The sequence below is a fragment of the Caretta caretta genome, chromosome 2 (assembly GCF_965140235.1).
Source record: "Caretta caretta isolate rCarCar2 chromosome 2, rCarCar1.hap1, whole genome shotgun sequence".
Classification (NCBI taxonomy): domain Eukaryota; kingdom Metazoa; phylum Chordata; order Testudines; family Cheloniidae; genus Caretta; species Caretta caretta.
In genome coordinates this window covers 4,175,580-4,199,345 of record NC_134207.1, presented here as the reverse complement: position 1 = coordinate 4,199,345, position 23,766 = coordinate 4,175,580, and the positions used below count along the sequence as shown (strand labels likewise).

General features: G+C 53.7%; 1 protein-coding gene across 1 annotated transcript; it reads right to left on the bottom strand.

Annotated features, from left to right (window-relative positions):
- Positions 1–2,827: 2,827 nt before the first annotated feature.
- GFUS (GDP-L-fucose synthase) lies at positions 2,828–19,455 on the bottom strand. Its single transcript, XM_048841842.2, has 11 exons — positions 19,342–19,455; positions 16,150–16,312; positions 13,103–13,217; positions 11,250–11,378; positions 9,818–9,891; positions 9,290–9,423; positions 6,419–6,483; positions 5,432–5,498; positions 5,000–5,079; positions 4,185–4,284; positions 2,828–3,637 (listed from the first exon to the last, which is right to left on the bottom strand). Exons 2-11 carry the CDS (start codon positions 16,299–16,301, stop codon positions 3,582–3,584), a joined length of 972 nt encoding a protein of 323 aa, XP_048697799.2. The 5' UTR covers positions 16,302–16,312; positions 19,342–19,455; the 3' UTR covers positions 2,828–3,581.
- Positions 19,456–23,766: the final 4,311 nt, after the last annotated feature.

Here is a 23,766-nt window from a genome sequence, read left to right as displayed (position 1 = left end):
AAAACAAGGCAGGGCTTGGGGCTTTAGTAGCCACTAGGAGACCTTGCAAACTTACACCACTCTCAGGCTGCTTCGGGCACTCCTTTTAGCTGTCTGCTGCTGGTCAGGCTTCCAGCAGTGTTGTTAGAGTCTTGGCTGGCTGAGCCAGATTCTTACTAGACAGAAGGCAAAAGGAAAGGGATAGGAAAGAAGAAGAAAACAAGCTTGGGAAGAAAAAGAGGAGGTGGGGGGGGTGTGACAGACCCTCACCTCTCAGGTGGTGGTTGAGAGTTAGCCAAAGCTGGTGCCAGTACTGATGTCCTCTGGGTCCCTTGCTCTGGCCTTGGTGCGTCAGGACATCTCTTGGGACTAGGACAACAAAGGCCTAACAGAGTCCTGGTGGGTCCTAGGAGCTGGTGAGGGTGGCACCCTTGAAGCTAGTTGATGCTTTTCCTCCTCTTCTGCCTATGTCAGTGGTCAGCTTCCTCTTGCCTATTCTCTCCCCCCCCCCCCCCACGCAAAACAAGTATTTTCGTTTAAGGGCCCCAAAAGGGAGTGGTGGGTGGAATAGCCCATCCCCTCATGGTTTTGTTGGCCAATTAGGCCTATTTCCAACACAAATTTAGTCCATTGATTTCTAGCCACTGCACCTTGTTTATCTGCCATGATCTTAACACAGTCCTAGAGTCACAGCTGTAGAATCTACTGGTTTAAATTAATTCCCTCTGTCTCCTTAAATATTTCTCAAACAATTTATATGACAGGCTAGTAGGACAATCCATGAACCTTTACCCAGTAGGTCAGTTCTAAATTAAAGTGGGCCTGGCTAGATCTCATTTACTGCACTAGGGGGGTAGTAGGAAACCTGACCTGGGGGAGAGGGAAACAGGCTTGTGGCTGTTTCCTAACCCACCTGTCCAAAGCTCTGTGCCCTGTTCCAATGTGCTGGCACTTTGGCTAGTTAAAAGTAATGGTGATGCTGGTCAGTGGGTGGTAGGAGAACAGGGTTGCAGAGCTCTGGTGTGACCCATATCTCCAGCCAAACAGCAGTGATGCCTGCGGGCTGGGAAGATGCTAGCTAGCCCTGAGAATAGGGACAGTCAGTAATGCTAAAGCTGGGCTATGGGCCCTCTTGTTCCCTCAACAGGCACCTGTTCAAATTCTCTAGCCCAGTGTTTCTCAAATGCGGCCACTAGCAGATTTTAATTTTTGTGGCCATGACACCTCTAAAGCATGGGTGGAGATTTTGGGGGGGAGGGGCAAAGCCCCTCCTTGAAGCACCCAGCTGTTACTGCTGAACAGCTGTTACCAAGAACAGCGAGAGATGCACTGCCTTGGTGTTTGCATTGGCCCCACCCGCAGGGATCAGCACCCTGCGGCCACCTTGTTGGCTCCAGGAAGCGCCGCTGGAGACTTGTAGGGCTGCTGTGCCTGGCACCAGAGGTGGTTCTTGTCAGCGGAGGTGGCTGCACCATGCGGTTCCTGGGGCATTCCCCAGGGCAGCTCCACTGCTCCCACCCAGCCAGGGCACTGGGAGCCTGGGACCCCACAAGTGGCCAGCAAGTTCCTGACCCCCTGCAGGGCAGGCTCATGATGAAGGGCTGTGGGAGGCAGGGAAAGAGAGGGGTTTGTCAGAACAGCCACCAGCAAGAGTTGGTGGCTGCACATTGAGGTCCCCAGAAACATTTGTGAGAAAGCCTGGCCTGTGCCCAACTTTAGTTATCTCCTGAGTGACCCCTGTAAACATCCCTGAAGAGACTGAACTAAAAAGCAGGCATGGAAGAGGTTTTTCCTGCTAGCTCATCCTTGCTTGCTTTGTGCACAGCTTGGGCCAGTGCAGGGGTAACAGCAAACCAATGGGCTGCTGCTTCTGTCCCTTGCTAAGGGGAGGGAGGAAAGCCCCAGCATCTGAGCCGGCCTCTTGACACATCTCTGTGCTGTCAAATATGCTTTGTGCTGAAAGCCACCGGAAGAACCCAGGGGTAGGAGTGTGTCTAATGCTAAACTTACTAGTGCCTTAGTTTAGTGCCTGCCTGCTCCAAAGGCAATGCCCTCCCCCCAAAAAAAGCCTGCCTGTACCTAGGTGTTAGAACAGTCCATGAATTGCTGGTGTAGACAGAAAGGCTGTAACTGGCTGGAGTGTGAATGTTTCACAGTTTAAGAGCTCCACCTCTGGGCCTGTTCCTTTTCTAAAAGAGGCCCTGGGGAAATATGTTTGGGGAAAGCAGTCGGCCTAGGAGAGTGGAACATGGGCACCACTCAAGCCAGCCCTTGCTCGGCTGCAGACACTCATGGCAGACTGTGGTGGCATCTCCAAGGAAAGCTTCCTGCCTGAGTCCAGGAGGCTGCATGTTGTCTCACAGGGTAGGTGATGGGAGCACCTTCACAGAAGACAGTTAGTAGCAGCTGTGATAGACCTTGTCCTCACTCTCGTTGCTCTGCTGAAGAGCACTGGAAGCTCCATCACCTGATTTAAAATAAGAGGAAGCACCAGAACCTCTTGGGGACAAATTCACAAAGGGGATACCCTAGAAAGCCTGCGGACCTTCCCCTCTGACTTCTCCCAAACATCGGAGACCATAGTAGTTACAGGGGCATGGCTACACCTGCTCTGGCTAGCAAAACTTCTCTTCCCCCCCACCGGAACACTGCAGGAGAGCCCCCCGCTAACAGTCTAACCCTGGGGGGTGAAGACAAGATTTCTGATGCTGATGAACGGCCCCCACAGCTGAGCAGCACCAGCCCCTGGCAGCAAGAGAGGGAGCGTCCCGGGAACGCTGGGCTGCCCAGGCTCGGGTTCAGGATTAACGCCTTGCAGCTTGTTTTTACGAGAGCATAAACACAAGGGGAAAGTCAGCTCTGATTTATTCTGAACCTAACTACAGACGGCTTTACACTTGATTGGCAGCCTGACCAATTACAGCGTAACAGGAGGTGGCATCAGCACAGGCAAGGGAAAGGGATCCAGCGAGAACAGTGATGAGGTTTGACGGAGAGGGGGCTCTGTCTATTTTAAAAAATATTCAGTCAATGATGCAGAGGCAGCATGTAAACTTCCAGGTACCTCAACAGGAAGGTCCAACCCTCCAGCCTCTCCCAGGGCACCGCCTTTGGGGGAAGGCCCAGGGGGTTCTGACTAGGCAAGACTTCCCTTACTAAACTCCTTTTGACCTAAGCTTGATCTGCAGTTCCTGGGATATTTATAACCACAGAGAGGAATGTTGGAAGCGGGGGGTGGGGAGGAGCCTCATTCTTTGCATTTTTGGAACCTTTTAACCAAGATTCACTTTGATCCCTGAACAGAGAGTTTCTCCCCATTCCACCCCATGAAGTTCTACGCCCCTGGCTGGCTGAGATGACTAGTAGTGAGTCCTGTGTCACAGAGAAAGACAGGGTATTTCTCACTCACGTTTGCTGAGCTTATCTCCCCACCCCACTCTCAAATTCTACTTTGGAAAAGCTGTATCTATCTCCACCATCATTTCACAGCCCCGAATGCCCTCACGCGTCCCCTCCTCTGCTCCAGCAAAGGAAAACCCTGAGTCTCAGAGGAACCTCCGGGGCAGTGCTGGCCAATCATCACAATGGCTTTGGGGCGCTGGTCACTTCCGGGCGATGTCATAGTGCACCTTGAACCAGTCGCAAGTTTCCTTCACAGCTGGAGGGGAAGGGGGAAGGCAGTTAGATCCCCATACAGCCTGAAGCATCACAACCAGCGGCAGCTCACTCCTCCAGTTAACGCTGTGCCACTGGCCACTGCTTACTGAGCTAGGAGGAGTGGAAGAATCATTGTTGCCATGCGAGAGGAGGAGGAAATGGACCAGGGAGATGAAGTGACCCATCTAAAGTTACACGCTGTCTCAGAGCTGGGAACAGAACCCACAGATCCGAGCCCCCCAGGCCAGTGCTTCAGTCACTGCACCATCCTGCCCCTACAACCAGAGCTGCTGCCTCTGCTCCCATGGGTTTCTCACAGCATCTCTTTAGACACTCGCTGCATTCGAGTTCTTGGTGCATGCGGCCGGTGATGCCTGAGGCTGTGGGATCTGCATGAGGGAGGGAGCCTTCCCCACAAATCCGACCCTACTCCTTTGGAGGGCAGAGGTGAGATCAGACATGGGCAGCCGATGCAGTGCGGTGGACGTTCCCGCCAAGGGGCAGGAGAGCCAGAGCGACTCCTGAGCAGCGCGGCCTTCAAGTCTTACCTTGTTTGAACGGCGTGAACTGGAAGTCGGGCAGGCACCGCCTCAGCTTGCCGTTGCTGGCTGTTTTCTTGAACTGGCCATCAGATTTCGTCGTGTCAAACTGGACACAGTGGGGGGGTAAGGGAAAACAAACGGGAATTCCGCCGAGTTTGAACCTAACGTTACTCCAGGGCGGCCCCTACTGGTAGTAGCCAGGCAGGACAAGAGCTGGGGCCTTGGTATCAAACGTCTACTGTACATGTCCCTTTCTGTAAGGTTTGCAGCTGGGCCTTAACCTGAACAGCCAGGCGCAGGGGTGAGCGGAGAGAGAGCCCACAAGAGGGAGATCCCTCGTGCCCATTGTTTGCAGGGAAGAGGCTGACTAACAAAGGGGGCCCAGAGCACCACCTGAAACGTTGAGTGCGAGTAGCAGCTACGTTCACACTATCAGCTGCACTAAGAATGGAAGACACTGTCTCCAAGGAGACCCCAGGTCACCATCAGATCGCAGAGACCTTGATGGCCCCCGACTTCCAAGCACGGATCAAACATCCATGGAACAAGCTCTCCAGTCCGAGAACGACCCACAGGAAGTGGTGCAAATACCATCACTTGAGCCACTTCACCCTGGACCAGACCAAGCACTGGAGAACGTGCAGCAGGGAATAATCTTGCACTGGATCGGCTGGGAATTAAGCCGTAGATGTTCGGATGTGACAATTCTCCCCCTCCCGAGGGTGCACGCGAGTGTGGGGAGTGGGTGCCAGGCCAGGACCCCGTGAGCTGGGCACAGCTCAGGAGGCAGGGCATCAGAGCAGTCATTTGTAAAAGGATACAATGAGTTTTCCCTTGAAGTCCATGGCTTCCACGACGCTCTCCGCGGCTTCCCTGATAGACACCTCGTCCTCTTCTCCAACTAAACAGAGAGCCAGGGTGAGGCTATGCCGCTCTTCCACCCCTGGTGCCAGCCACAACGCTTAGGGAAGCCCCGTCGCCGCCCGCCCCAGAGAGAAATGAGGGTGGGGGATCACAGCCTGCAGCCGCCTCATGCCACCACTGTGGATTCTAGATCGGTCTGTGGGGGCACTGCAGAGAGGGGTATCCTGCACTGACCCTGCTACAGAACCAGATAGGATGGCCTAGGGAGCAGTGGGGACATGGGACTTTCCCTCCCAGCGCTGCAATAAGAGCTGAGGGCATCTGGCAAAAGGGCAGAGTCATGACACCGTCAGAGGGAGAGAGATGGCGGGGGTGAGGGGACACCTTACCTGACAGGATGATGGGCTCCACCTCATCGTACTCCCGTAGGACCCAGAGGAAGAGCCGTGCCAGGTCCTGTGGGCACAAAGGAGCAGCTCTCAATCTCTCTGCCTCCTCCCTTTCCCTTCCCAGGAGCCACAGGATCCCAGCTCAAGGCACAGACACAAGCTCCTCGTTGCTGAAGGCCGGGGATGTTGTATGGGGGCTGTTTGCCAGGAAGCTGAGCCTGCTACTGCCGGGCTGCTGCCCCCTCCGCCTCCAACTCAGCAGGGCAAAGCAGGATCAGCTCCAATCTCCCGCTCCCCCAGCTGCCAGCTCCCTCCCTCTGCAACTATCCCTCCAGGCCTTGCCACAAATGGCCTTTAAAGGGACCCCAGCCCTGGCCTGGCAGAAACAAACTGTCATTCCAGTAGACACAGCCATGCTAACAGACAGAACCATGATACCTCTGAAAGGGATGCCTCCATCGAGGCCCAGCTCCTGGGAGGACGCTCCCCCATGCTGCCAAGGCAGGGCCAATCTGATCCCCTCTCCCCAGCTAGTGCACAGGGCTGGACGTGCAGTCTGGGACCTGTCCTGAGTTTATTGCTCGTTATTTGTCAGAACAACTTGCTCATCTTAGCAGCTGTATGTGGCTTGTATTACGGCAACAGGCAATCCCTGAGCGCAGGGAGCTAATAGCGCACCCAGGCCAGGGTTCTAGCGTGTGGCTGCAAAGGGTTGTATGGCTTCAGAGCCCCCTCTGCCAGCAAGCCCACCCACCCCTGCCCCACCAGAACACACCTACCTCCTCCCACTCCCGGAGGTGGAACTGGGGGACCCATCCCACCAGAGGCCAGCACCCTCATTCACAGCCCTGCGCATTGCTGCAGCCTCCCAGGGCCAGGCAACCCGTGCTCCCAGCCATGGGCTCAGGATGTCTGAAATCTGCTCTGGGCCCCAGGAAACTCAGGGCCCAGTCCAAACGGGCTGGGCTCCGTGAAGGCCGTGCCTACCAGAGAGTAGATGAATTGTCTCCTGGGCTTCCCTGTCCCCCAGACAGTGAGAGCCGTGCCATTTTCTGTGGGACAATCAAGAGAATGGCCATTAGTGGATGTTCCAACCGCAGCACAGGCCACAGGTTCCACCCCCGCCCTCCCCGTCCAAACACCCTCGTGCAAGAGAGAGCCAGGGCTGGGCCGGGGTAGCTTTACACCACAGCCCTCCTCTCTAAAGTGAGGTACAGCCCCTGGAGACTACAGGTCCCAGCACTCTATGCTCCAGCTTGACACAAGGGGCTGTAAGTAGCCACGTGTGACACTATGCCCTATATTCTTCAGAGATATTGTGATATAATTATAGCATATCCATGATGTATTTTATGCGAGATGGATCGTGAGATATCATTGGAAAGATTCCGATTTACTGACTATGATTATCCTATTTGTATGCATGTATCATTTCTGCATCTGAAGTTAGGAATATTGACTATGTATGAATTACAAGTGTGTTTACACCTGGGGAACACCCACCAGACAGAATGCCATCAGTCTAGATAGCTTGCTATGAGGAAGGGCCATTAGAGAGAACACGAGGTCTCAGAAGATGTTTATCGCCCCCAGAGAAGTTCTTCCTGGGGATGCTCCAAACCAACTCTGAGTTATGGCTGCAAGGTCATGTGAGCAAGTCACCTGATGCGGGACTCCATGAATCACACCAGTATTTTTCCACTGACCGGGGGTGGGAATCACCCTGGAAGACAAAGGATTCCTGCCATATGGAAAACCTATTTAAGGCAGGGGAGTGACATAATCATGGTTCCCTCTTGGCTGAATCCCGGTCCAAGATGACAGCTGTAAATATCTAAGAAAAGACTGAATGAGGGGAGAAGGACTGAGCGCAGGCTGGAAGATTGTCTAGCTTGTGAATGAAATATTTGAAGTTGTAAGCAAGCAAGTGCATCTGGCCTTCAAGAATCTCTGCAATCTGCCTCAAACAACATTTAGGGTGAGAAATTATTTCTTGTAACCAGTTTCTTTAGTATTTTATTGCATGTTTGTTTTATTTGCTAGGTAATCTGCTTTGATCTGTTTGCTATCCCTTATAATCACTTAAATCTACCTTTTGTAGTTAATAAACTTGGTTTTGTTTTCTCTAAAACCACTTTATGGAATTCGTAACTGGGGGGGAGGTGGTAGTAAAAAGGTGTTGCATATCTTCCTCCACATTGAGGGAGGGGGCAAATTTTATGATCTTATGCTGTATAATTTTCTGTGCAGCCCAAGACAGCCCAGTTTTGGGTTTATCCCCTTGAGTGCTGGGCAATCCCTTAGCTGAGCCTTCCCATACAGAGCTGATCTCAGCATGTGTGTTTGTTTCTGCAGCTGGGTGTGTCCCTACCTGTGTGCATTGCTGGGGGCTTGGGAGCCTGTCACAGCAGCACAGAGTAAGGGGAACCGAGGCTGGTGGGTCAGGCAGCTCAGTGGTACCCCAGTTCCAAGTGGCACCCCGAGGGGGAACCCGTCACACCATGGAGTCGGAATGGTCCTTCTCTGTTTCCTCATTGGCTGAGATTTGAGCCTGGACCCCTTCCCTGACTCTGCACAGAAATCACTTGCTAGTTTCACTCCTGCACGGAGGGGCAATGCCCAACCAAGAGCCAAGTGAGGAATCCAACCATCATGGCTCTCAGGAACTTACCATCCAACAACTCTAGCAGAAAACCCTGTTGGCAGCCCTGCAGCTACAGCTGCCTGGAGCCATCCATGGCTCGTTAGAGGCAGAGAGGTTTAGTTGTACTGTACAGTAGAAAAAACCCACAGGGTCCCAATGGACTCCACAAACCATGACACTGCAGCCTGGATGCAGACCATTCTGGGTGCCAATGGGTTTCCCTCCCATTTCCTGCCCCTCCCTACCTGAGGATCAGTTCCATGCAGTTTGCTGTCTGTGTATGTATGGGTCTTTGAGACATGACCTGAGGTCCTCTTTGTGTGTGTCCATTAATGAAATCATGGCACACACAGGAGGGATCTGCCCTAGCGTCCTAGATAAAATTCCCCTCCGTCTCCCATTCACAGTTGGGTGTTCTCCACTTGGCTGCTGTCCTCCATCCCAGAGGTGCCTGCATTTCAATGGTGATGTATGTGGGCTTGTGGAGCTCTACAGAAAGGTACATCGTTGCCACTTACAACTGCAGCCAAGGGCAACTTATGCTTCCTAAATGCCCAATGCTTTCAGTAGGAAATGAGCCCCATGATCTATCGAGCCCTGATCATCTCGTGGGGCAACTCCCTTCCTAAATGAGGACCCGAAACTCCCTGGACATTACTGCTTTACATACATAAATTCAGTATGGCAATCCTCTACGCTGAGAGATACAGAAACATTCTGGATGGACCAAACTCCGACCATCCTCTTAGCCCAGTGCTAAATGGTACCTAATCAACGTATCTGCAGATATGAAACACCGTCACTTCAGCAACCTCAATGGCACACAAGACAGCCAGGTGAAGATCAGAAAGCGAAAAGTATTTTGCAAACCAAATAATTTACAGTAGCCCCTTCAGCTATGCATCTTAAAGCACTTCATTAACATTAGCCAGGTAACCCACATTTGAAGAAGGAAGGGACACACGAGGATCCATTCACCCACTGCAGAAATGCAGTCCGCTCTGGGGTGGAACATGGCACTTGTGTAACAGCACACAGCAACACTTTCAAACAGTTTAGGGATCGGATGCGAAGAATGTCAGGCTCATTAGGAGCAAAAAAGACAACTTCCCTCCCCGCAGCAGGAACCATCTGTGCTGCCCATATTGCCCAAGCAACAAAACCCTGTTGGCTGGACTATGAAGCTGAGAGCTGAATGAAGGCTCCGCACTTACTCTTTGCCAGGTACACCTTATGGATCAGTCCCGGAAGGACATGCCCGTCCTCAATGTTGTAGTTATCGTGAGGTCCAAAGACATTGGTGGGGATCACGGCGGTGAATCGGCAGCCGTGCTGTTCGAAATACCCCCTGGGAGAAGGGGGAGAGAGGGCCAGGGCAAGTGAGTGACTAGCTCAGTGGCATGTTCCGTGCAGCTGAGGGCTGTGAGCACAAGTCACTGTCCCCCTTCCGTGTATCAGGGCCTAACCCTGTTCTTCCAGCAGGACTTAGGGAAATGAACTGGGGCTTGCCAACCCCCCTGCGGCCCCTGCAAGTTCCATCCACCCCCAGCCTCTCACTCCTTGTGCCAGGTGAGGTCAGAGCGCACAAGGGGAAGGAATTATCCTACAGTGACAGTGATAATATTTATACAGTCCTTCATCCGGGGATCACAAAGGTCTTTACAGAGATGTACGGACTGTGTAAGTCTCTCCCTGAGCCATACAGCTTGGGCGGGGAGGGGAGGGAAGGGGATGGATCATACCTGTTCTGAACGTCAATCATTCTCTTGGCATACGAGTACCCGAAGTTGGAGCTGTGCGGGGGCCCATTGTGAATCTGGGGAAAACACAGACGGCACAGTTGGGAAAAGTAACGTCAGCCTGGTGAAAATGGGGTTTCAACCTCCGCTGCCTGGCCCCAAGGGGAAGGAGGCATAGGGAGAATAAACGGAAGTTATGTCTGCACTGCACAGTTAAGCCAGGTGCTCGACACCTGGGTTAGCCTAACCTGAGTGCAAGCATCCACACAGCAAAGCTCCCCCTGTGCCCCCATGTCCTCACTGTCTCTGCACTTGCCTGTGTGTGTTCGGGGGCCATATCCCATGGTTCTTTGTGCCGAGATGCTCTAGGATTCTTTCCCCCATCGATCGGGTCAGTTGCAAGAGAACTTATCTGTCCTTCAGGAAGGGACTGTCGGCACTGGAGGACTATCGGCACTTGTGATTTAGCCTGCATCCTCACTGCAGCGTAGGTGGGTTCCAGCCCAGATCCTGGGCTCTGACTTATACTATACCCCTAGCTGGGTCAGCTAGCCCAGGTTTAAAGCACCCCCAAGGCCAGGCCAGAGCTTTCTGTATGTGGACAGTGGGAAAGAGGGGGCTGGTGTTAAGGCTAGAACCCAGGTAAGAGCCCAGATTAGCTGTGCAGCGTAGACATACCCCGAGTTCGGAGCAGGAGAGCAGCATCCTGGAGCGCCTCGATCTGCTAATGGAGGAGCTGTTACCACCTGCCAGCCCTGGGCTCAGCTCACATCACAGACAAGCCACAGGCAGGCAGAGATGGCAGGAATCCAATATGTCCCCTGAAGGTCCCCTTATTCCTCGTGAGCCCGTGCTGCAGGGCTGCCCGCCTGTTTCTGCCCAAGGAGGATGGGACGGGGCTTGCACTGGACCGGACGATCCTGCTCCTTGTTTGGCCGGAGGGATGGCTGTCGAGCAAGGCAGGCGCTCCCCACTCTGCCCGACCCCACATGCACATCAGCGCAATGAGTGAGGGACAGCCCCCACAGCGGTGCAGAGAACTAGGATGCAGATACTGGGCCAACCTGACTGGTTACGGCATGAGTCTGCACCAGAGAGCAGCTGGAATCCCCAGCCCATGCAGGACGTTAGCCGGAGGGGTCGGCTCTGCTCTCCCCATCACCCACCGAGTCAGCCAACCAGGATGGGAAAGAAGACCAGAGCCAAGACGACCAGCTGTCACTCTCTCAGATCAGCGTAACTGGTATCACAATAGGCTGTCCACCTGCTGCACCGAGGCAGCCCCCAACCATCTCCCCTTCCCAAGGTGCACAGTAACTTAACCGATGTTACTGTGCTTAACCCGCAGCTCTGGGTGGAGCAAAGGTGAAGCTGAGTGAGCAACGGAAGTTGTAAGGCAGGGTGCTGCATGCCCTGCCCGAAGGCCGCCCCTTACCATGGTCTCATCGATAGGATAGGTGGTCTTGTCCGGGAAGATGCAGGTGGAAAGGCAGGAGACGACTTTCTGCACCCCGAATTCGTACGCTGAGTGAAGGACGTTGTCGTTGATGTGCACGTTTCTCCGCTGGGGAAAAGATGTCCAGCGGGGAGTCAGGAGTCCCGTTATATTCGGATCAGTTACTGCACGACCCACCCGGGCCTTCCAGCTTGTCGAGAACCTGCCCTGACTCTGACCATCGCAGGCTCAGGACGGGTTGCCGTGGAGCTCCCAGGCTAGTCTCACTGGTGGTACCAGAGTTGAACGGCTGAGGGCTGAAGGGACAGTCCTTGGGGGAGACCCCAAGCTTGTCTCTGGAGTCAGGAGTGGGATCAGCTCTAACCACTCAGGTCTGGACTTTACCTTGCATTCCACCTCTCTCACGGCAGTGTCAGCTCTGGACACAGCGAGGGCCCCACTCCCCAACCCACAGCTCCTGCCAGATGGCTTTCACTGCCCCCCACGCAAGGGGTTCAGCTGCTCGTGTTGGTGCTATGGGGCTTTCAGGCCCCCTTCTCTATGCAGACCCGTTATCTGCACAGCCCTTTCATGCCGTCGCTCCCCAGCTCATCCCCAGGCGCAGCCACGGCACTTACTGGGCTGGGCGGGAAACAGACCAGCCCCCTTCCTTTCCCCATTCTGATCCACAGCCAGGTGAAGGGAGACCAGACAAGGAGGAGATGCGCACACAGAGCAGCGAGCCAGGAGGGCCACACGTTATCCAGCCCAGGTGCTGAAGGACTGCACTTACTGTGCGTAGGAAGGACCAGATGGCAGCCACCATGTGAAGACTACACATCCCAGAATGCAACGTTCCAGCCAGCGCTAAGTGAAGCCCGCTCAGATCAAGGAGGAGCATTGCATGCTGGGACTTGTAGTCACCATGGATTGTTCATCTGTATTACAGGTAAGATGACTGCCGGCCGCTGAACCACATGGGCCAGCCCGAGAAATCTAACCAGGCTAGGCTGACCTGGTGTGCATGTGTGTGTGTGATTCAGGAGGAGGGGCAGGGGTCCAACACCAGCTGCTAATAAGCTGCACCCCTTCATATTAAAGAAAAGGAGTACTTGTGGCACCTTAGAGACTAACCAATTTATCTGAGCATAAGCTTTCGTGAGCGACAGCTCACTTCATCGGATGTATCGGATGCTGTAGCTCACGAAAGCTTATGCTCAAATAAACTGGTTAGTCTCTAAGGTGCCACAAGTCCTCCTTTTCTTTTTGCGAATACAGACTAACACGGCTGCTACTCTGAAACCTGTCATATTAGAGAGTCACTCACCAGCGCCTGGGGAGAGAATCATCCCAGCCAAGGCCCGGGGGTTCATCTCTGGATGCAGGGCTAGTGCTGGGGACAGTTCATTAGCCCCACAAGAGCCCTGGTGGGCAAGTGGTTCCCAGTTCAGCAGCACTTACACGGGCCCATACACTGTAATCACACGTTTTGGTAACCCAGCAAGAGGAGTCCCATCTGCAGTGGCAGAAGGCCCAGCACCCAAGGAGTTAATGACTTCATCCACCCATTTAATAAACCTGACTGGCCTGGGCTTTATTTCTGGCCCTGCCACACACTCCACATGTGACCCAGGGAAGTCATGTCTCGGTGCCTCAGTGTCCCTACAATTAAGGTGGCCTAGCCTACAGCCTGGAGGCAGGGGGTGCGGCGAGGGTTAATTCATGAATGTCTGCAAAGCGCTCCCAAGTCCTTGAAGGAAGGGCAAAGGGGGACCACACAGCATGGTGCAGTGAGAGTGACAGCCCGCTGGACCAGACGTTCCACCTTTGCATTTGCCACCCTGGCCCCTTACCCAGAAATCCAGGTTGTATTTGATGTTTTTGAAGAGGCCTCCCACCAAGGCTGCCAAGTGGATCACGTGGGTGGGTCTGTGTTTCTCATACAGGGCTCTGGTCTCAGCAGCATTCCTACAGGGGAGAGGAAACAACAAACAGAACCCTCAGGGGCACATTCTAGCCATCCTACGTACCTATCTGACCCCCATGACCACAGTATCTAAGCACCTCACAGTCTGATGTATTTATCCTCACAACCCCTGGGAGGCAGGGCAGTGCTATTATCCCCATATTACAGATTGGAAACAGGCACACAGTGACTTCCCCAAGGTGACATAGGGAGTCCAATTCCTTGCTCTGCCGCAAACCCAGATCTCCCCAGTCCCAGATTAGCGGGGTAAGCAGGAGACACAACACAGCAGCTGCCTAACCATTGTGGAGTGTTTTGTACCTATCCCGGCAGAGGTGAGCTTTGATCTCATAGGCCTTTGCTGTCTGCCATTTCTCTAACACACACCATCGCATGTCAGTTACACAGCTCTTTTTGTCCTCAAAGTGTTTTACACAGGTAACTAATGGGCCCCCACAGCACCCCTACGCAGTGCGTTGTACAGTCAGAGAAAGTGAGGCACAGAAAGGTGATGGTGACTTGCCCAAGGCCAAAGACGGAGTCGGCATCAGGGCGAGTTAGAACTCAAAGAGTTCCTGGCTCCCAGGAGGCAGTGAACTGATCTTGCTACTGATTAAATGCCACTCCTGTTAGCACAAGGAGTGTCAGACAAACCTGCAGCACAAGGACAATGAGTCTTCATGCCTCATGAGGGTTTGACAATTCAGTGATGCCACCACTAAAACGATTAGAGAGACACAGGGGAGAGGGAATATCTTTTATTGGACCAACTTCTGTTGGAGAGAGAGACCTGAAGAAAAGCTCAGTGTACGGTAATATCCTGGGACCAACATGGCTACGACACCACTGCCTATCACTAACACCAGACTGGATGAAAGCCCTGGATGGACCAGACAGGACCTTTTCCGTCACTCGGACTGGCTGACTCTCACCTGGAAAGGGGGCGGGGCTCAGGTGCATGGCATACTTGGGGGAATGTGATTGGAGCCGGTGACAGCAAGGACTGAATTGCCAAAGAGAGGGTATCGTTTAACTTTCCTTGGCTGGGATTGGCCAGGCTTCTTACCTGGTGATACAACAGGCTGCACCGAATGACGTGGCAGCTGCAGGAGTGAAAACAGCATGCCGACAGGAAGCCAGCAGATGGAGGGTTCAAGAGCAAAGACCGTGGACAGACCCAAAGGACAGGTCTCCTTAGCCATTCGAGGGAGCACCCGTGCTGAGCCTAGCCCCAGCATGGTCCTACAGCACCCCGCACTCACACCATTTTCATTTTTAAAGGCACAATACTCCTGACCTCAGTCTATGTGAGGATCAACATTGCCCAGATCCTGAACACACTCGGGTCTCCAGCGCACTATACCCGAGGCCCATGAAATAGAAACACTCATACCCTGCCCTCCGCCTGACTTCTTCTGGAACAGGGCTGCTCCCTGATCAACCCCACAGCCCAGGTCTCCGGCAGACCCTCTGAGCCGCACGCAGGGTGTGGCCAGCCACCTCCAGTTAATCTGACATCAGACTTTTGAATACGCATCCAGTTCGCTTTCATCTCATGACGCTGCGTGGGGGGAGGGGAGTGGGCGTCCCAGAGCAAAGCTGGCGGTAACATGCGCGAGGCAGCCGCAATGGGCTCATTCTGGGGCTGTCTCAACAACTCCAAAAGCCAGTTTAAACCAGAAGTGAACATGGTTATCCTACCCTCCACACTTAGGGGACGTCTACACAGCAGAAGCTGCACACGGGCTAGCCGACCCGAGCTAGCTGGAATCCAGCTAGAGTGGGTAACTATAGCAGTGAAGACAGCATAGCATGCTCACTGCAAAGCCAGCATTGACCCTAGGTACGTACTCAGCTTGCTAGCTCAGGTAGCCAAGCCCGTGGCCGGCTTTTGCTGTGTAGCCACACCTTTAGTGGGAAGAAAGAAAGTAAGGGGCTGACAGCATCAGCTTAAGTCAGGTTCTGGCCACGCAGTTGTGCCAGCCCACCTCCATCCTAACGTACAGCACCTTCCTGCTAATCCAGCACTAAGGCTTCACACGCAGCTCTGCCAACGCTCCTCACCAGCAGCACCCATTGCTAGCTCCGTTCCTCAGCGTCTCTGGAGAAGAGACCGCCTGTCATTCCAGAACCATGAAGGAGTTTTGTAACAGGGCCTGAGACAAGGCACAGTCCTCCATGCCACACACATCATTTTCACTTGTCTGCTGAGGAGTTGAACCCTGCTCTCCTAGTGTGAGAGCACTCCCCCTGCAAGCCACCCAAAATGGATAGGGACATTTCAGACAACAATGAACAAGCAAAGAAGAGTCCAGTGCAGCAAGGATATTGGAGATCTATTGGAATTGGAAAAGGTTCAGAAAAGGGCAACCAAAATTATTAGGGGTATGGAATGGCTTCTGTAGGAGGAGAGAGTAATAAGACTGGGACTTTTCAGCTTGGAGAAGAGACGACTAAGGGGAGATATGATAGAGGTCTATAAAATCATGAGTGGTGTGGAGAAAGTAAATAAGGAAGTGTAATTTACTCCTCATAACACAAGAACTAGGGGTCAACCAATGAAATTAACAGACAGAAGGTTTAAAATGAATAAAAGGAAGTATTTCTTCACACAACGCACAGTCAACCTATGGAACTCTTTGCCAGAGGCTGTTGTGAAGGCCAAGACTATAACAGTGTCCAAAAAGGAACTAGATAAGTTCATGGAAGATAGGTCCATCAATGACTATTAGCCAGGATGGGCAGGAATGGTGTCCCTACCCTCTGTTTGCCAGAAGCTGGGAATGGGCGATGGGATGGATCACTTGAGGATTCCCTGTTCTGTTCATTCCTTCTGGGGCACCTGGCATTGGCTGCTGTCGGAAGACAGGATACTGGGCAAATGGACCTTTGGTCTGACCCAGTATGGCCATTCTTATGTTCTTAAGGACTCACGTTAAGTCAGCATCCTTGGAGCACACAAAGATCCATTCCTCATCTGGCCTGCCCTCTCCATCAGCGACCACCTTCTCAATAGCTCTCCCCACCAGTCCGGTGCCACCGGTTACCAGGATGCGCTTTGGCTTCATTCCTGCCGGCTCCGCCATGGCTACAAAATCTGCAGGGCGGGAGAAAAGGCAATTAAACCCAAATCATCTCAGAAGCATTGCACCAGATCGGTGCTGAGATTCATGCTGCAAACCTTCCTGGCCAGATGCAACTGCAGAAGCCAGGGGCATATGTGAGCTGAACAGGGGCAGAGATTCTGGCAGGGTTAGCAAACCTGGCTTCCCACTTCCTCCATGTCACCAGAGAGGTCATCAAGCCCCCAACTGGAAGGCGATGGGCAAATAGGGTCCTGAGTAGGTCAAGAGGGCAGTGGAAAACACAGATGCTGCAAGGCAGCTGCATCACAGTTAGTGGGGCAGAGATCTGGCTAACGTGTATCCTCTCCGTCACTCCACTGCCATCCAGTGGCTGTCTGGAGTTGCTGGGTCTCAGGCTATTACAAGACTCCCCACATGACTGAAACAAGGGACCTATTTGATGTTAAGGATGGAATAAGGAACTGCCACCTTCCCTCACGCCAGCCAATGGGTCACATGCAGGAGGAATTTCCGCTGTTTTGAAGCACAAGTTTTAATAATTTTTCAAGGCCTCTTTAATAAAAGCACAAGACTCAGAGATAGTTCTAAGGGAACTAAAGGGACATCATCCACTGAGAAGTCACAGCCTGAAAACATCTCCCTCCTATTGTTGCAAGTAACCCCTACGATCACTAGAACTTAAAGCAATGGGAGACTTTTTTCTAGTTTGTTTCCCTTGTGCATTTAGCAGCAGTTTGCAAGAGGCTGTTTACCTTACCACCAGCAGCAAAGCTGAAACGTAAAAAGCAGCAAGCAGGTGCGTGCAGAGGAAACAAGGCTAAGGTCATGTTGGTCCCAGACCCTTCCAAAAGACCCTTACGAATATTATCAGAGAAGCAGAAAAAACGTTGCAATATATTTAAGCAACTAAAAAATATTTTGTACATGCTAGTTAAAGGGTGTTTTAAAAGAGCACTGATTTTTTAAAAATGGTTAAAAAAAAATCTCAGGTTATCAGTGTTCCTTAAATTGTTTTTTTAATAAACCAGACACACTTCAAGTTGAGGTCATCACTGAAACATCTTGACAGTGTCACTAGGGCCTCACATGTAGGTTTTGTTTGGGTAGAGAGTGCTGTTAAAGCCCAGTATGAAAAGAAATGTTTTAAGAGATTCTCAAAAAAAGTTTATGGAAGAGGGTTTTCTTGAATTTATATCTACCCCTGCAGAGTCCTGAACACAAAAAAGAAAGTGACACTGGACAGTTTCACTATTCAAGCTGCATGAAGGGACAGAAATAAATCAGACATGGGATCTCTAATTAATCAATCAATCACAGCTTGCCCCTTCCCCAGCACTTCCGTTTCAAGAATTTTAACATGCATTGCGAATGTGAAAGAACTACACATCATACTCCCCCCCACGTGAGGCAAATTAATATAGTTATGGTAGGAGTCACTGAATGCATCCGATGAAGTGAGCTGTAGCTCACAAAAGCTTATGCTCAAATAAATTTGTTAGTCTCTAAGGTGCCACAAGTCCTCCTTTTCTTTTTACCAACAGCACTGTTACAAATTATTTTTCTTAGTGCTCAGTCTTTCAAGAAATGCTGTACTGTTGTTAGCTTTGTGATGGCATCTCAACTTGGGGGAGCTGTTGCAAATAGCAAGAGAGTTTGCTCTCTGCCTTAATCTATCAGAGTCATTTCTCGGAGTAGAGTTGCTCTCTGGAAACTGGGCACAGGCATCTGGGCTGACATTTCTGGAAGAGATGATTGACTGCGTGCCATTTGGGACCACCTCTGTTTCAGGACTGGTGCACAGAGTGCAAACAAGTTACAAACATACTGAGGCCAGGTCTACACTACAAACTTACGTCACTCAGGGGGGTATGGATTTTTCACTGAGAGATGCAGTTATACTGGGTGAGGACAGCACCACGTCAACGGGAGGGCTTCTCCCCTCGGGGAGGTGGATTAACAACACCAATGGGAGAAGCCCTCTGTCGGCATAGTAGCGCCTTCACTGAAGCGCTACACAGGCGCACGATGCAGGGTTTTAAGTGTAAACCTGCCCTAAGACCCCCCCACCCAGCCCATGTCACTGATTTCTCCTCCACCAGAAGCTGGCTAGCAAGGTCCCCGCAGCGGCTACCTCTCAGCGGACAGGTGACAGTACTATGATCCCTGTTTTACGGATGGGGAAGCGTCGGCACAGAAATGGAGTGACTTAGCTGAGGTCACAGGAGAGTCAAGAGCAGGGTTGATAACTTCAGTGTATTAAGTGCTGGTCACACTGTGCAAGCGCTGATTAATTGGTGCGTGGGTTTCGCCCCACCCCTGCTCCCACGGCATGACCCTGATCCTATTCATGCTGAAATCAACCACCAAACCCCCATTACCCCTGGGGAACGGGATTAGGCCCCGTGCCCGCATAAAATGCTGGCACCTATTGGGGATCGGTAACGGCCTGGAAGCAGCCCCCCTCTGCAGTGAAATGCTCGGCCCCAGAGAGCAGCAGCAGCCACGCAGAGCAGCCCTGCAGATGCCCTGGGGTCCCCCGTCTGCTTTGTAGGCCACAAAGGGCCCCTCCTCCACCCCAAGCCCCCCCAAGCCAGGGGCCCCCCTCCCTCCACCCCCCCATATCGGGCCCCCCTCCACCCCCCAAGCCAGGGGCCCCCGCTCCCCCCAAGCCAGGGGCCCCCCTCCCTCCACCCCCCAAGCCAGGGGCCCCCCTCCCTCCACCCCCTGCTCCCCCCAAGCCAGGGGCCCCTCTCCCCCCCATACCGGGCCCACCCCTGCTCCCCCCAAGCCAGGGGCCCCCCTCCACCCCCCAAAGCCAGGGGCCCCCCTCCCATGATCCCCCCAAGCCAGGGGCCCCTCTCCCCCCCATACCGGGCCCACCCCTGCTCCCCCCAAGCCAGGGGCCCCCCTCCACCCCCCAAAGCCAGGGGCCCCCCTCCCATGATCCCCCCAAGCCAGGGGCCCCTCTCCCCCCATACCGGGCCCACCCCTGTTCCCCCCAAGCCAGGGGCCCCCCGCCCCGGGGCTCCCCGGCCCCCACCTGTCCCGCGCCGGCCGGCCGCTCCCTCCCGGACCCGGCTCCGCTTCCGCCAGCCCCGAGTCCGGGTCGCTCGCAGGTCGCAGCCCGCGGGGCTCGCTGGGAAATGGAGTCCGGGCCCCGCCTGCCAGACAGACAGACAGACAGCCGGGGGCGGGGGCAGAGGACGGACAGACAGACAGGCGGGGGCGGGGGGAGTGGAACAGAGAGACAGACAGCGGGGGAGCGGGGGCAGAGGACAGACAGACAGCCGGGGGCGGCGGGAGTGGGACAGACAGGCGGGGGCGGGGGCAGAGGACAGACAGACAGACAGGGGTGGGGAGAGTGGGACAGACAGACAGACAGCCGGGGGGGGCGGGGGCAGAGGACAGACAGACAGGGGTGGGGAGAGTGGGACAGACAGACAGCCGGGGGGGCGGGGGCAGAGGACAGACAGACGGGGTGGAGAGAGTGGGACAGACAGACAGACAGACAGCCGGGGGGGCAGGGGCAGAGGAGACAGACAGACAGCCGGGGGCGGGGGGAGTGGGACAGACAGACAGCCGGGGGGTGGGGGCAGAGGACAGACAGACAGGGGTGGGGAGAGTGGGACAGACAGACAGACAGACAGACAGCCGGGGGGGGGGCGGGGGCAGAGGACAGACAGACAGGGGTGGGGAGAGTGGGACAGACAGACAGACAGCCGGGGGGGCAGGGGCAGAGGAGACAGACAGACAGCCGGGGGCGGGGGGAGTGGGACAGACAGACAGCCGGGGGGTGGGGGCAGAGGACAGACAGACAGCCGGGGGCGGGGGGCCCGTGATCGAGATTCTGCGCGAAGTTATATCCACCTAAGTCTCAAGGAGCCCTGTTAAAAAGCGGGTTTATTTCAGATTTACCCCAGTCTAACTGAGATCAGAAGCTGGGCCCATACAAAATGTGTCTGCAGAACACTGCCCCCCGCAGGATGGAATAGGTCGGACCTGTGTCTGTGTGAAACGCTGGCCCCCATGCCGGACCTACGTATGCGTGTGCGCCCGCTTGTACATGCCGTGTGTGTGCACATGCACAAGCAGAGGTGTTGCTCTCCTTTCCTGAATGGAATCGCCACATGTTCATTAAGGCTGGGTGTGTACTCCCCAGCTTCGAACTGGATGAGCTGTCAGGCCAGCTGGTTCTTTAGAGGGCCATTGTCAACTTGAAATCTCGTGAATTTTTTAAAAAACCGGTTACAGTCATTTCAGTCCCCGCATCTTCCCCCGAGCCCGCTGCCAATTTTTATAGTTGTATAACCACAAGAACAGCGCTAAGGCTGCTGACCTCCTTTGTAAAGCACTTTGCTATCGCCTGATGCAAAGCGCTAGAGCAGATTTAGGCATTATTGTCTTTTATTTTCCTACGGCTAATTCTCCCCTCCACCCTTTGCTGTTGGAGAGGCACACAAACAGCAGGGGGGAACTGACTGTCAGTGTCTCCTGGGGAACTCAGTGACAAGGGCTCTACACAAAGTGCGGCCAGTTGGTGCACAGTAATCCAACCGAAAACGCAGAGGTTTCTCTTCAGCCCCTTTCAGCCATTGCAGTCTTAGGGGAGTTGTTTGGAACTATAGGAGGTAAAGGATTTTCAGACCAAAGGAGGATTTTTGTTTTAAGTTAATGCTGTCTCTTTATCTCCCACAGTGGGGACTTGTGTTACTGGAAGCAAATACGGTCCTGCCTTCTATATTCTGATCAGCACGCAAAGCCAGCTTTGGCCAGAGCACCCTGGCACTCTTACCCCAAGAAGGCCTTTCTGCTCACCCTCGAACATTGCCCCCACCCCAGGAAACAAACTGCAGTGGCTGTACCCAAGGAACAACCCTGATCTCTCAATCATGCGTGCAGCGTTTCCCGCTGGACGCGAGATGTCAGCAGAGAGTCAGAGAACAGCCCGAGCCAGCTGCCCTTTGGCGGAAGGTTCTGGAATTTCACTGGGCACTGTTTCATGGAATGTTACACCAGCTGAGCATCTTGGTGACACACGCATGCACGCACAGGCCCACTCTCCTTGCTTGCACAAGGTGGCCCGAGCCATAACAGAAAAACCAAAAGCATGCTTCTTAATGTTGCCCCAGGGCAGGGGATGGAGGGTTTTGACATCTGGGTAGAAGGGTTGGCTTAGGGGGCACTTGTCCCTGGTGCTGAGGTCAGGTCAGGTGCATTTATCACTCGGGGACTACAGGAAGGCTTGCATGGCACACCAGTCTCAGGTGATGTGTGTGATTGTCAGAACTCAGGCAGGGGTTGGGGGTGCTTGTCACTGGGAGGCTGGGGGGATTGGGAGCTGAGAGGCAGCTGAGAAGGAATCAGGTGACATGGGTGTGTGGGAGGCTTTGCCAGATCAGAGGTGGGAGGTCACTGTGGGGGTGCTTTTCACTAAGGTCACCTCCTATCTCAGCAGAAAGGCCTGAAGGGGCCATCGAGACCCAAATTCCTCCTCAGCTCGGGGCTGAGGCCTGTTGTCCGGATCCACCCAACCTTAACTCTTCCCCCAAAGAGACATGGTAGCTGAGTCATAGTAACTAATGCGGTCAAATTCTAATGTGGACAAGGACCGAGGGGTGACAGTGGACGAGAAGCTGGATATGAGTCAGCAGTGTGCCCTTGTTGCCAAGAAGGCCAATGGCATTTTGGGATGTATACGTAGGGGCATTGCCAGCAGATTGAGGGACGTGATCGTTCCCCTCTATTCGACATTGGTGAGGCCTCATCTGGAGTACTGTGTCCAGTTTTGGGCCCCACACTACAAGAAGGATGTGGAAAAATTGGAAAGAGTCCAGCAGAGGGCAACAAAAATGATTAGGGGACTGGAACACATGACTTATGAGGAGAGGCTGAGGGAACTGGGGATGTTTAGTCTGCGGAAGAGAAGAATGAGGGGGGATTTGATAGCTGCTTTCAACTACCTGAAAGGGGGTTCCAAAGAGGATGGCTCTAGACTGTTCTCAGTGGTAGCAGATGACAGAACAAGGATTAATGGTCTCAAGTTGCAGTGGGGGAGATTTAGGTTGGATATTAGGAAAAACTTTTTCACTAGGAGGGTGGTGAAACACTGGAATGCGTTACCTAGGGAGGTGGTGGAATCTCCTTCCTTAGAAGTTTTTAAGGTCAGGCTTGACAAAGCCCTGGCTGGGATGATTTAATTGGGGATCGGTCCTGCTTTGAGCAGGGGGTTGGACTAGATGACCTCCTGAGGTCCCTTCCAACCCTGATATTCTATTATTCTAAGTTGGGCTGTAGTTTCAGTGGGTCGAAATAAACCCCACCTGCCCCACACTAACGTGTGCGAACACTGCAAGCTTCCTTGGCCACCCTGTGCTTTTACCACATTAATCACTAAGTGTCAGCGATCATGTGACAAACCCCCCCCCCCCCACTGCCACCCTTTTTCCTAGTGGTGACACCCCATTAGAGCAGTGGTGTGAGGAGGAACTAGACTACAGAGCCTTTCACCTCTAGGCTACTAGTTTGAATCCTATCCAAGTTAATAACAGCTGACAGAATTATCCCTATTCTCAGATGGGCATTATAATCCCCCCAGGGGGTGGTTAGCCCCTCCCCCCCATCGTTCATGTTTGGAAAGTGCTTTGAGATGTTTGGCTAAAAGGCCCTAGAGAAGGGCAGGGTGAAGCTGATTTCTCTGCGTGGGTCCTTCTTGCTGTGGAAGTGAAACAGCTTCTCTGTGAAATCAGCAGCTGGGAGCGGCCCCGGGAATTGGGATGAAGGTGAGTGTATGGAGCACTGAGTGGGGCAGGTCCCAGAAAGCCTGGCTGGCAGAACCACTGCCGCTGCTTTATTTGAAGGCCAGATCCTGCAGCCCTGACTTCGATTTTGCATAAGCAAAACTCCCCCTGACTTCACCGGGCGTCTGGTTGCGTGAGAACATGGGCAGCTCTGGAGGCTGAGCGGGCATGCCTGTGGGGCACCGTCATAAGCCGTTTGTCTGTGCTGCAGACTCATCACATTGTCCTGACAGCTCATGTTGCTCCTCAGCCTCTCGCCGTCCCGTGTCAGCCCCGCACAGACTCTTCCACGCTGCTCACGGCTGTGACGGGGCTGCTAAATTTGACGGGACTGTTCCAGGGCTGATGTGGAGAGCCGAGCTGTCCTGCCAGATAGGGGGTAGGGGTTGGGACCCTTCTCTGAGCCTGCCCCTGCTTTGCATTGGGTCTCACAGAGGTAAAAGAGAACACAGCCTCTTTGGCGCGGAGCCCCTCCTCTCCTGGGGGGTGTGGAGACACACAAAACCCCCTCCTCGAGCGTGGCGGTGTTCGTTACTCATATTGGTGCCACGACCCGTGGTACAGGTGAAAGCCCAAGCGAGCATAACTCATCAGCTACTAACCCACATGTTCTGCAGTGCGGACACAAGCTAGCGCGATTCGAGAGCTGCTCGTCCTCCAGTGCCTTC

Coding starts and splice junctions, on each gene's coding strand:
- GFUS (XM_048841842.2), bottom strand. CDS start 16,301: ATGGCGGAGCCGGCAGGAATGAAGCCAAAGCGCATCCTGGTAACCGGT. Junction 9,892..11,249: donor ATCCTATCGATGAGACCATG/GTAAGGGGCGGC, acceptor TGTTTTCCCCAG/ATTCACAATGGGCCCCCGCA. Junction 6,484..9,289: donor TAAGGTGTACCTGGCAAAGA/GTAAGTGCGGAG, acceptor ATTGTCCCACAG/AAAATGGCACGGCTCTCACT.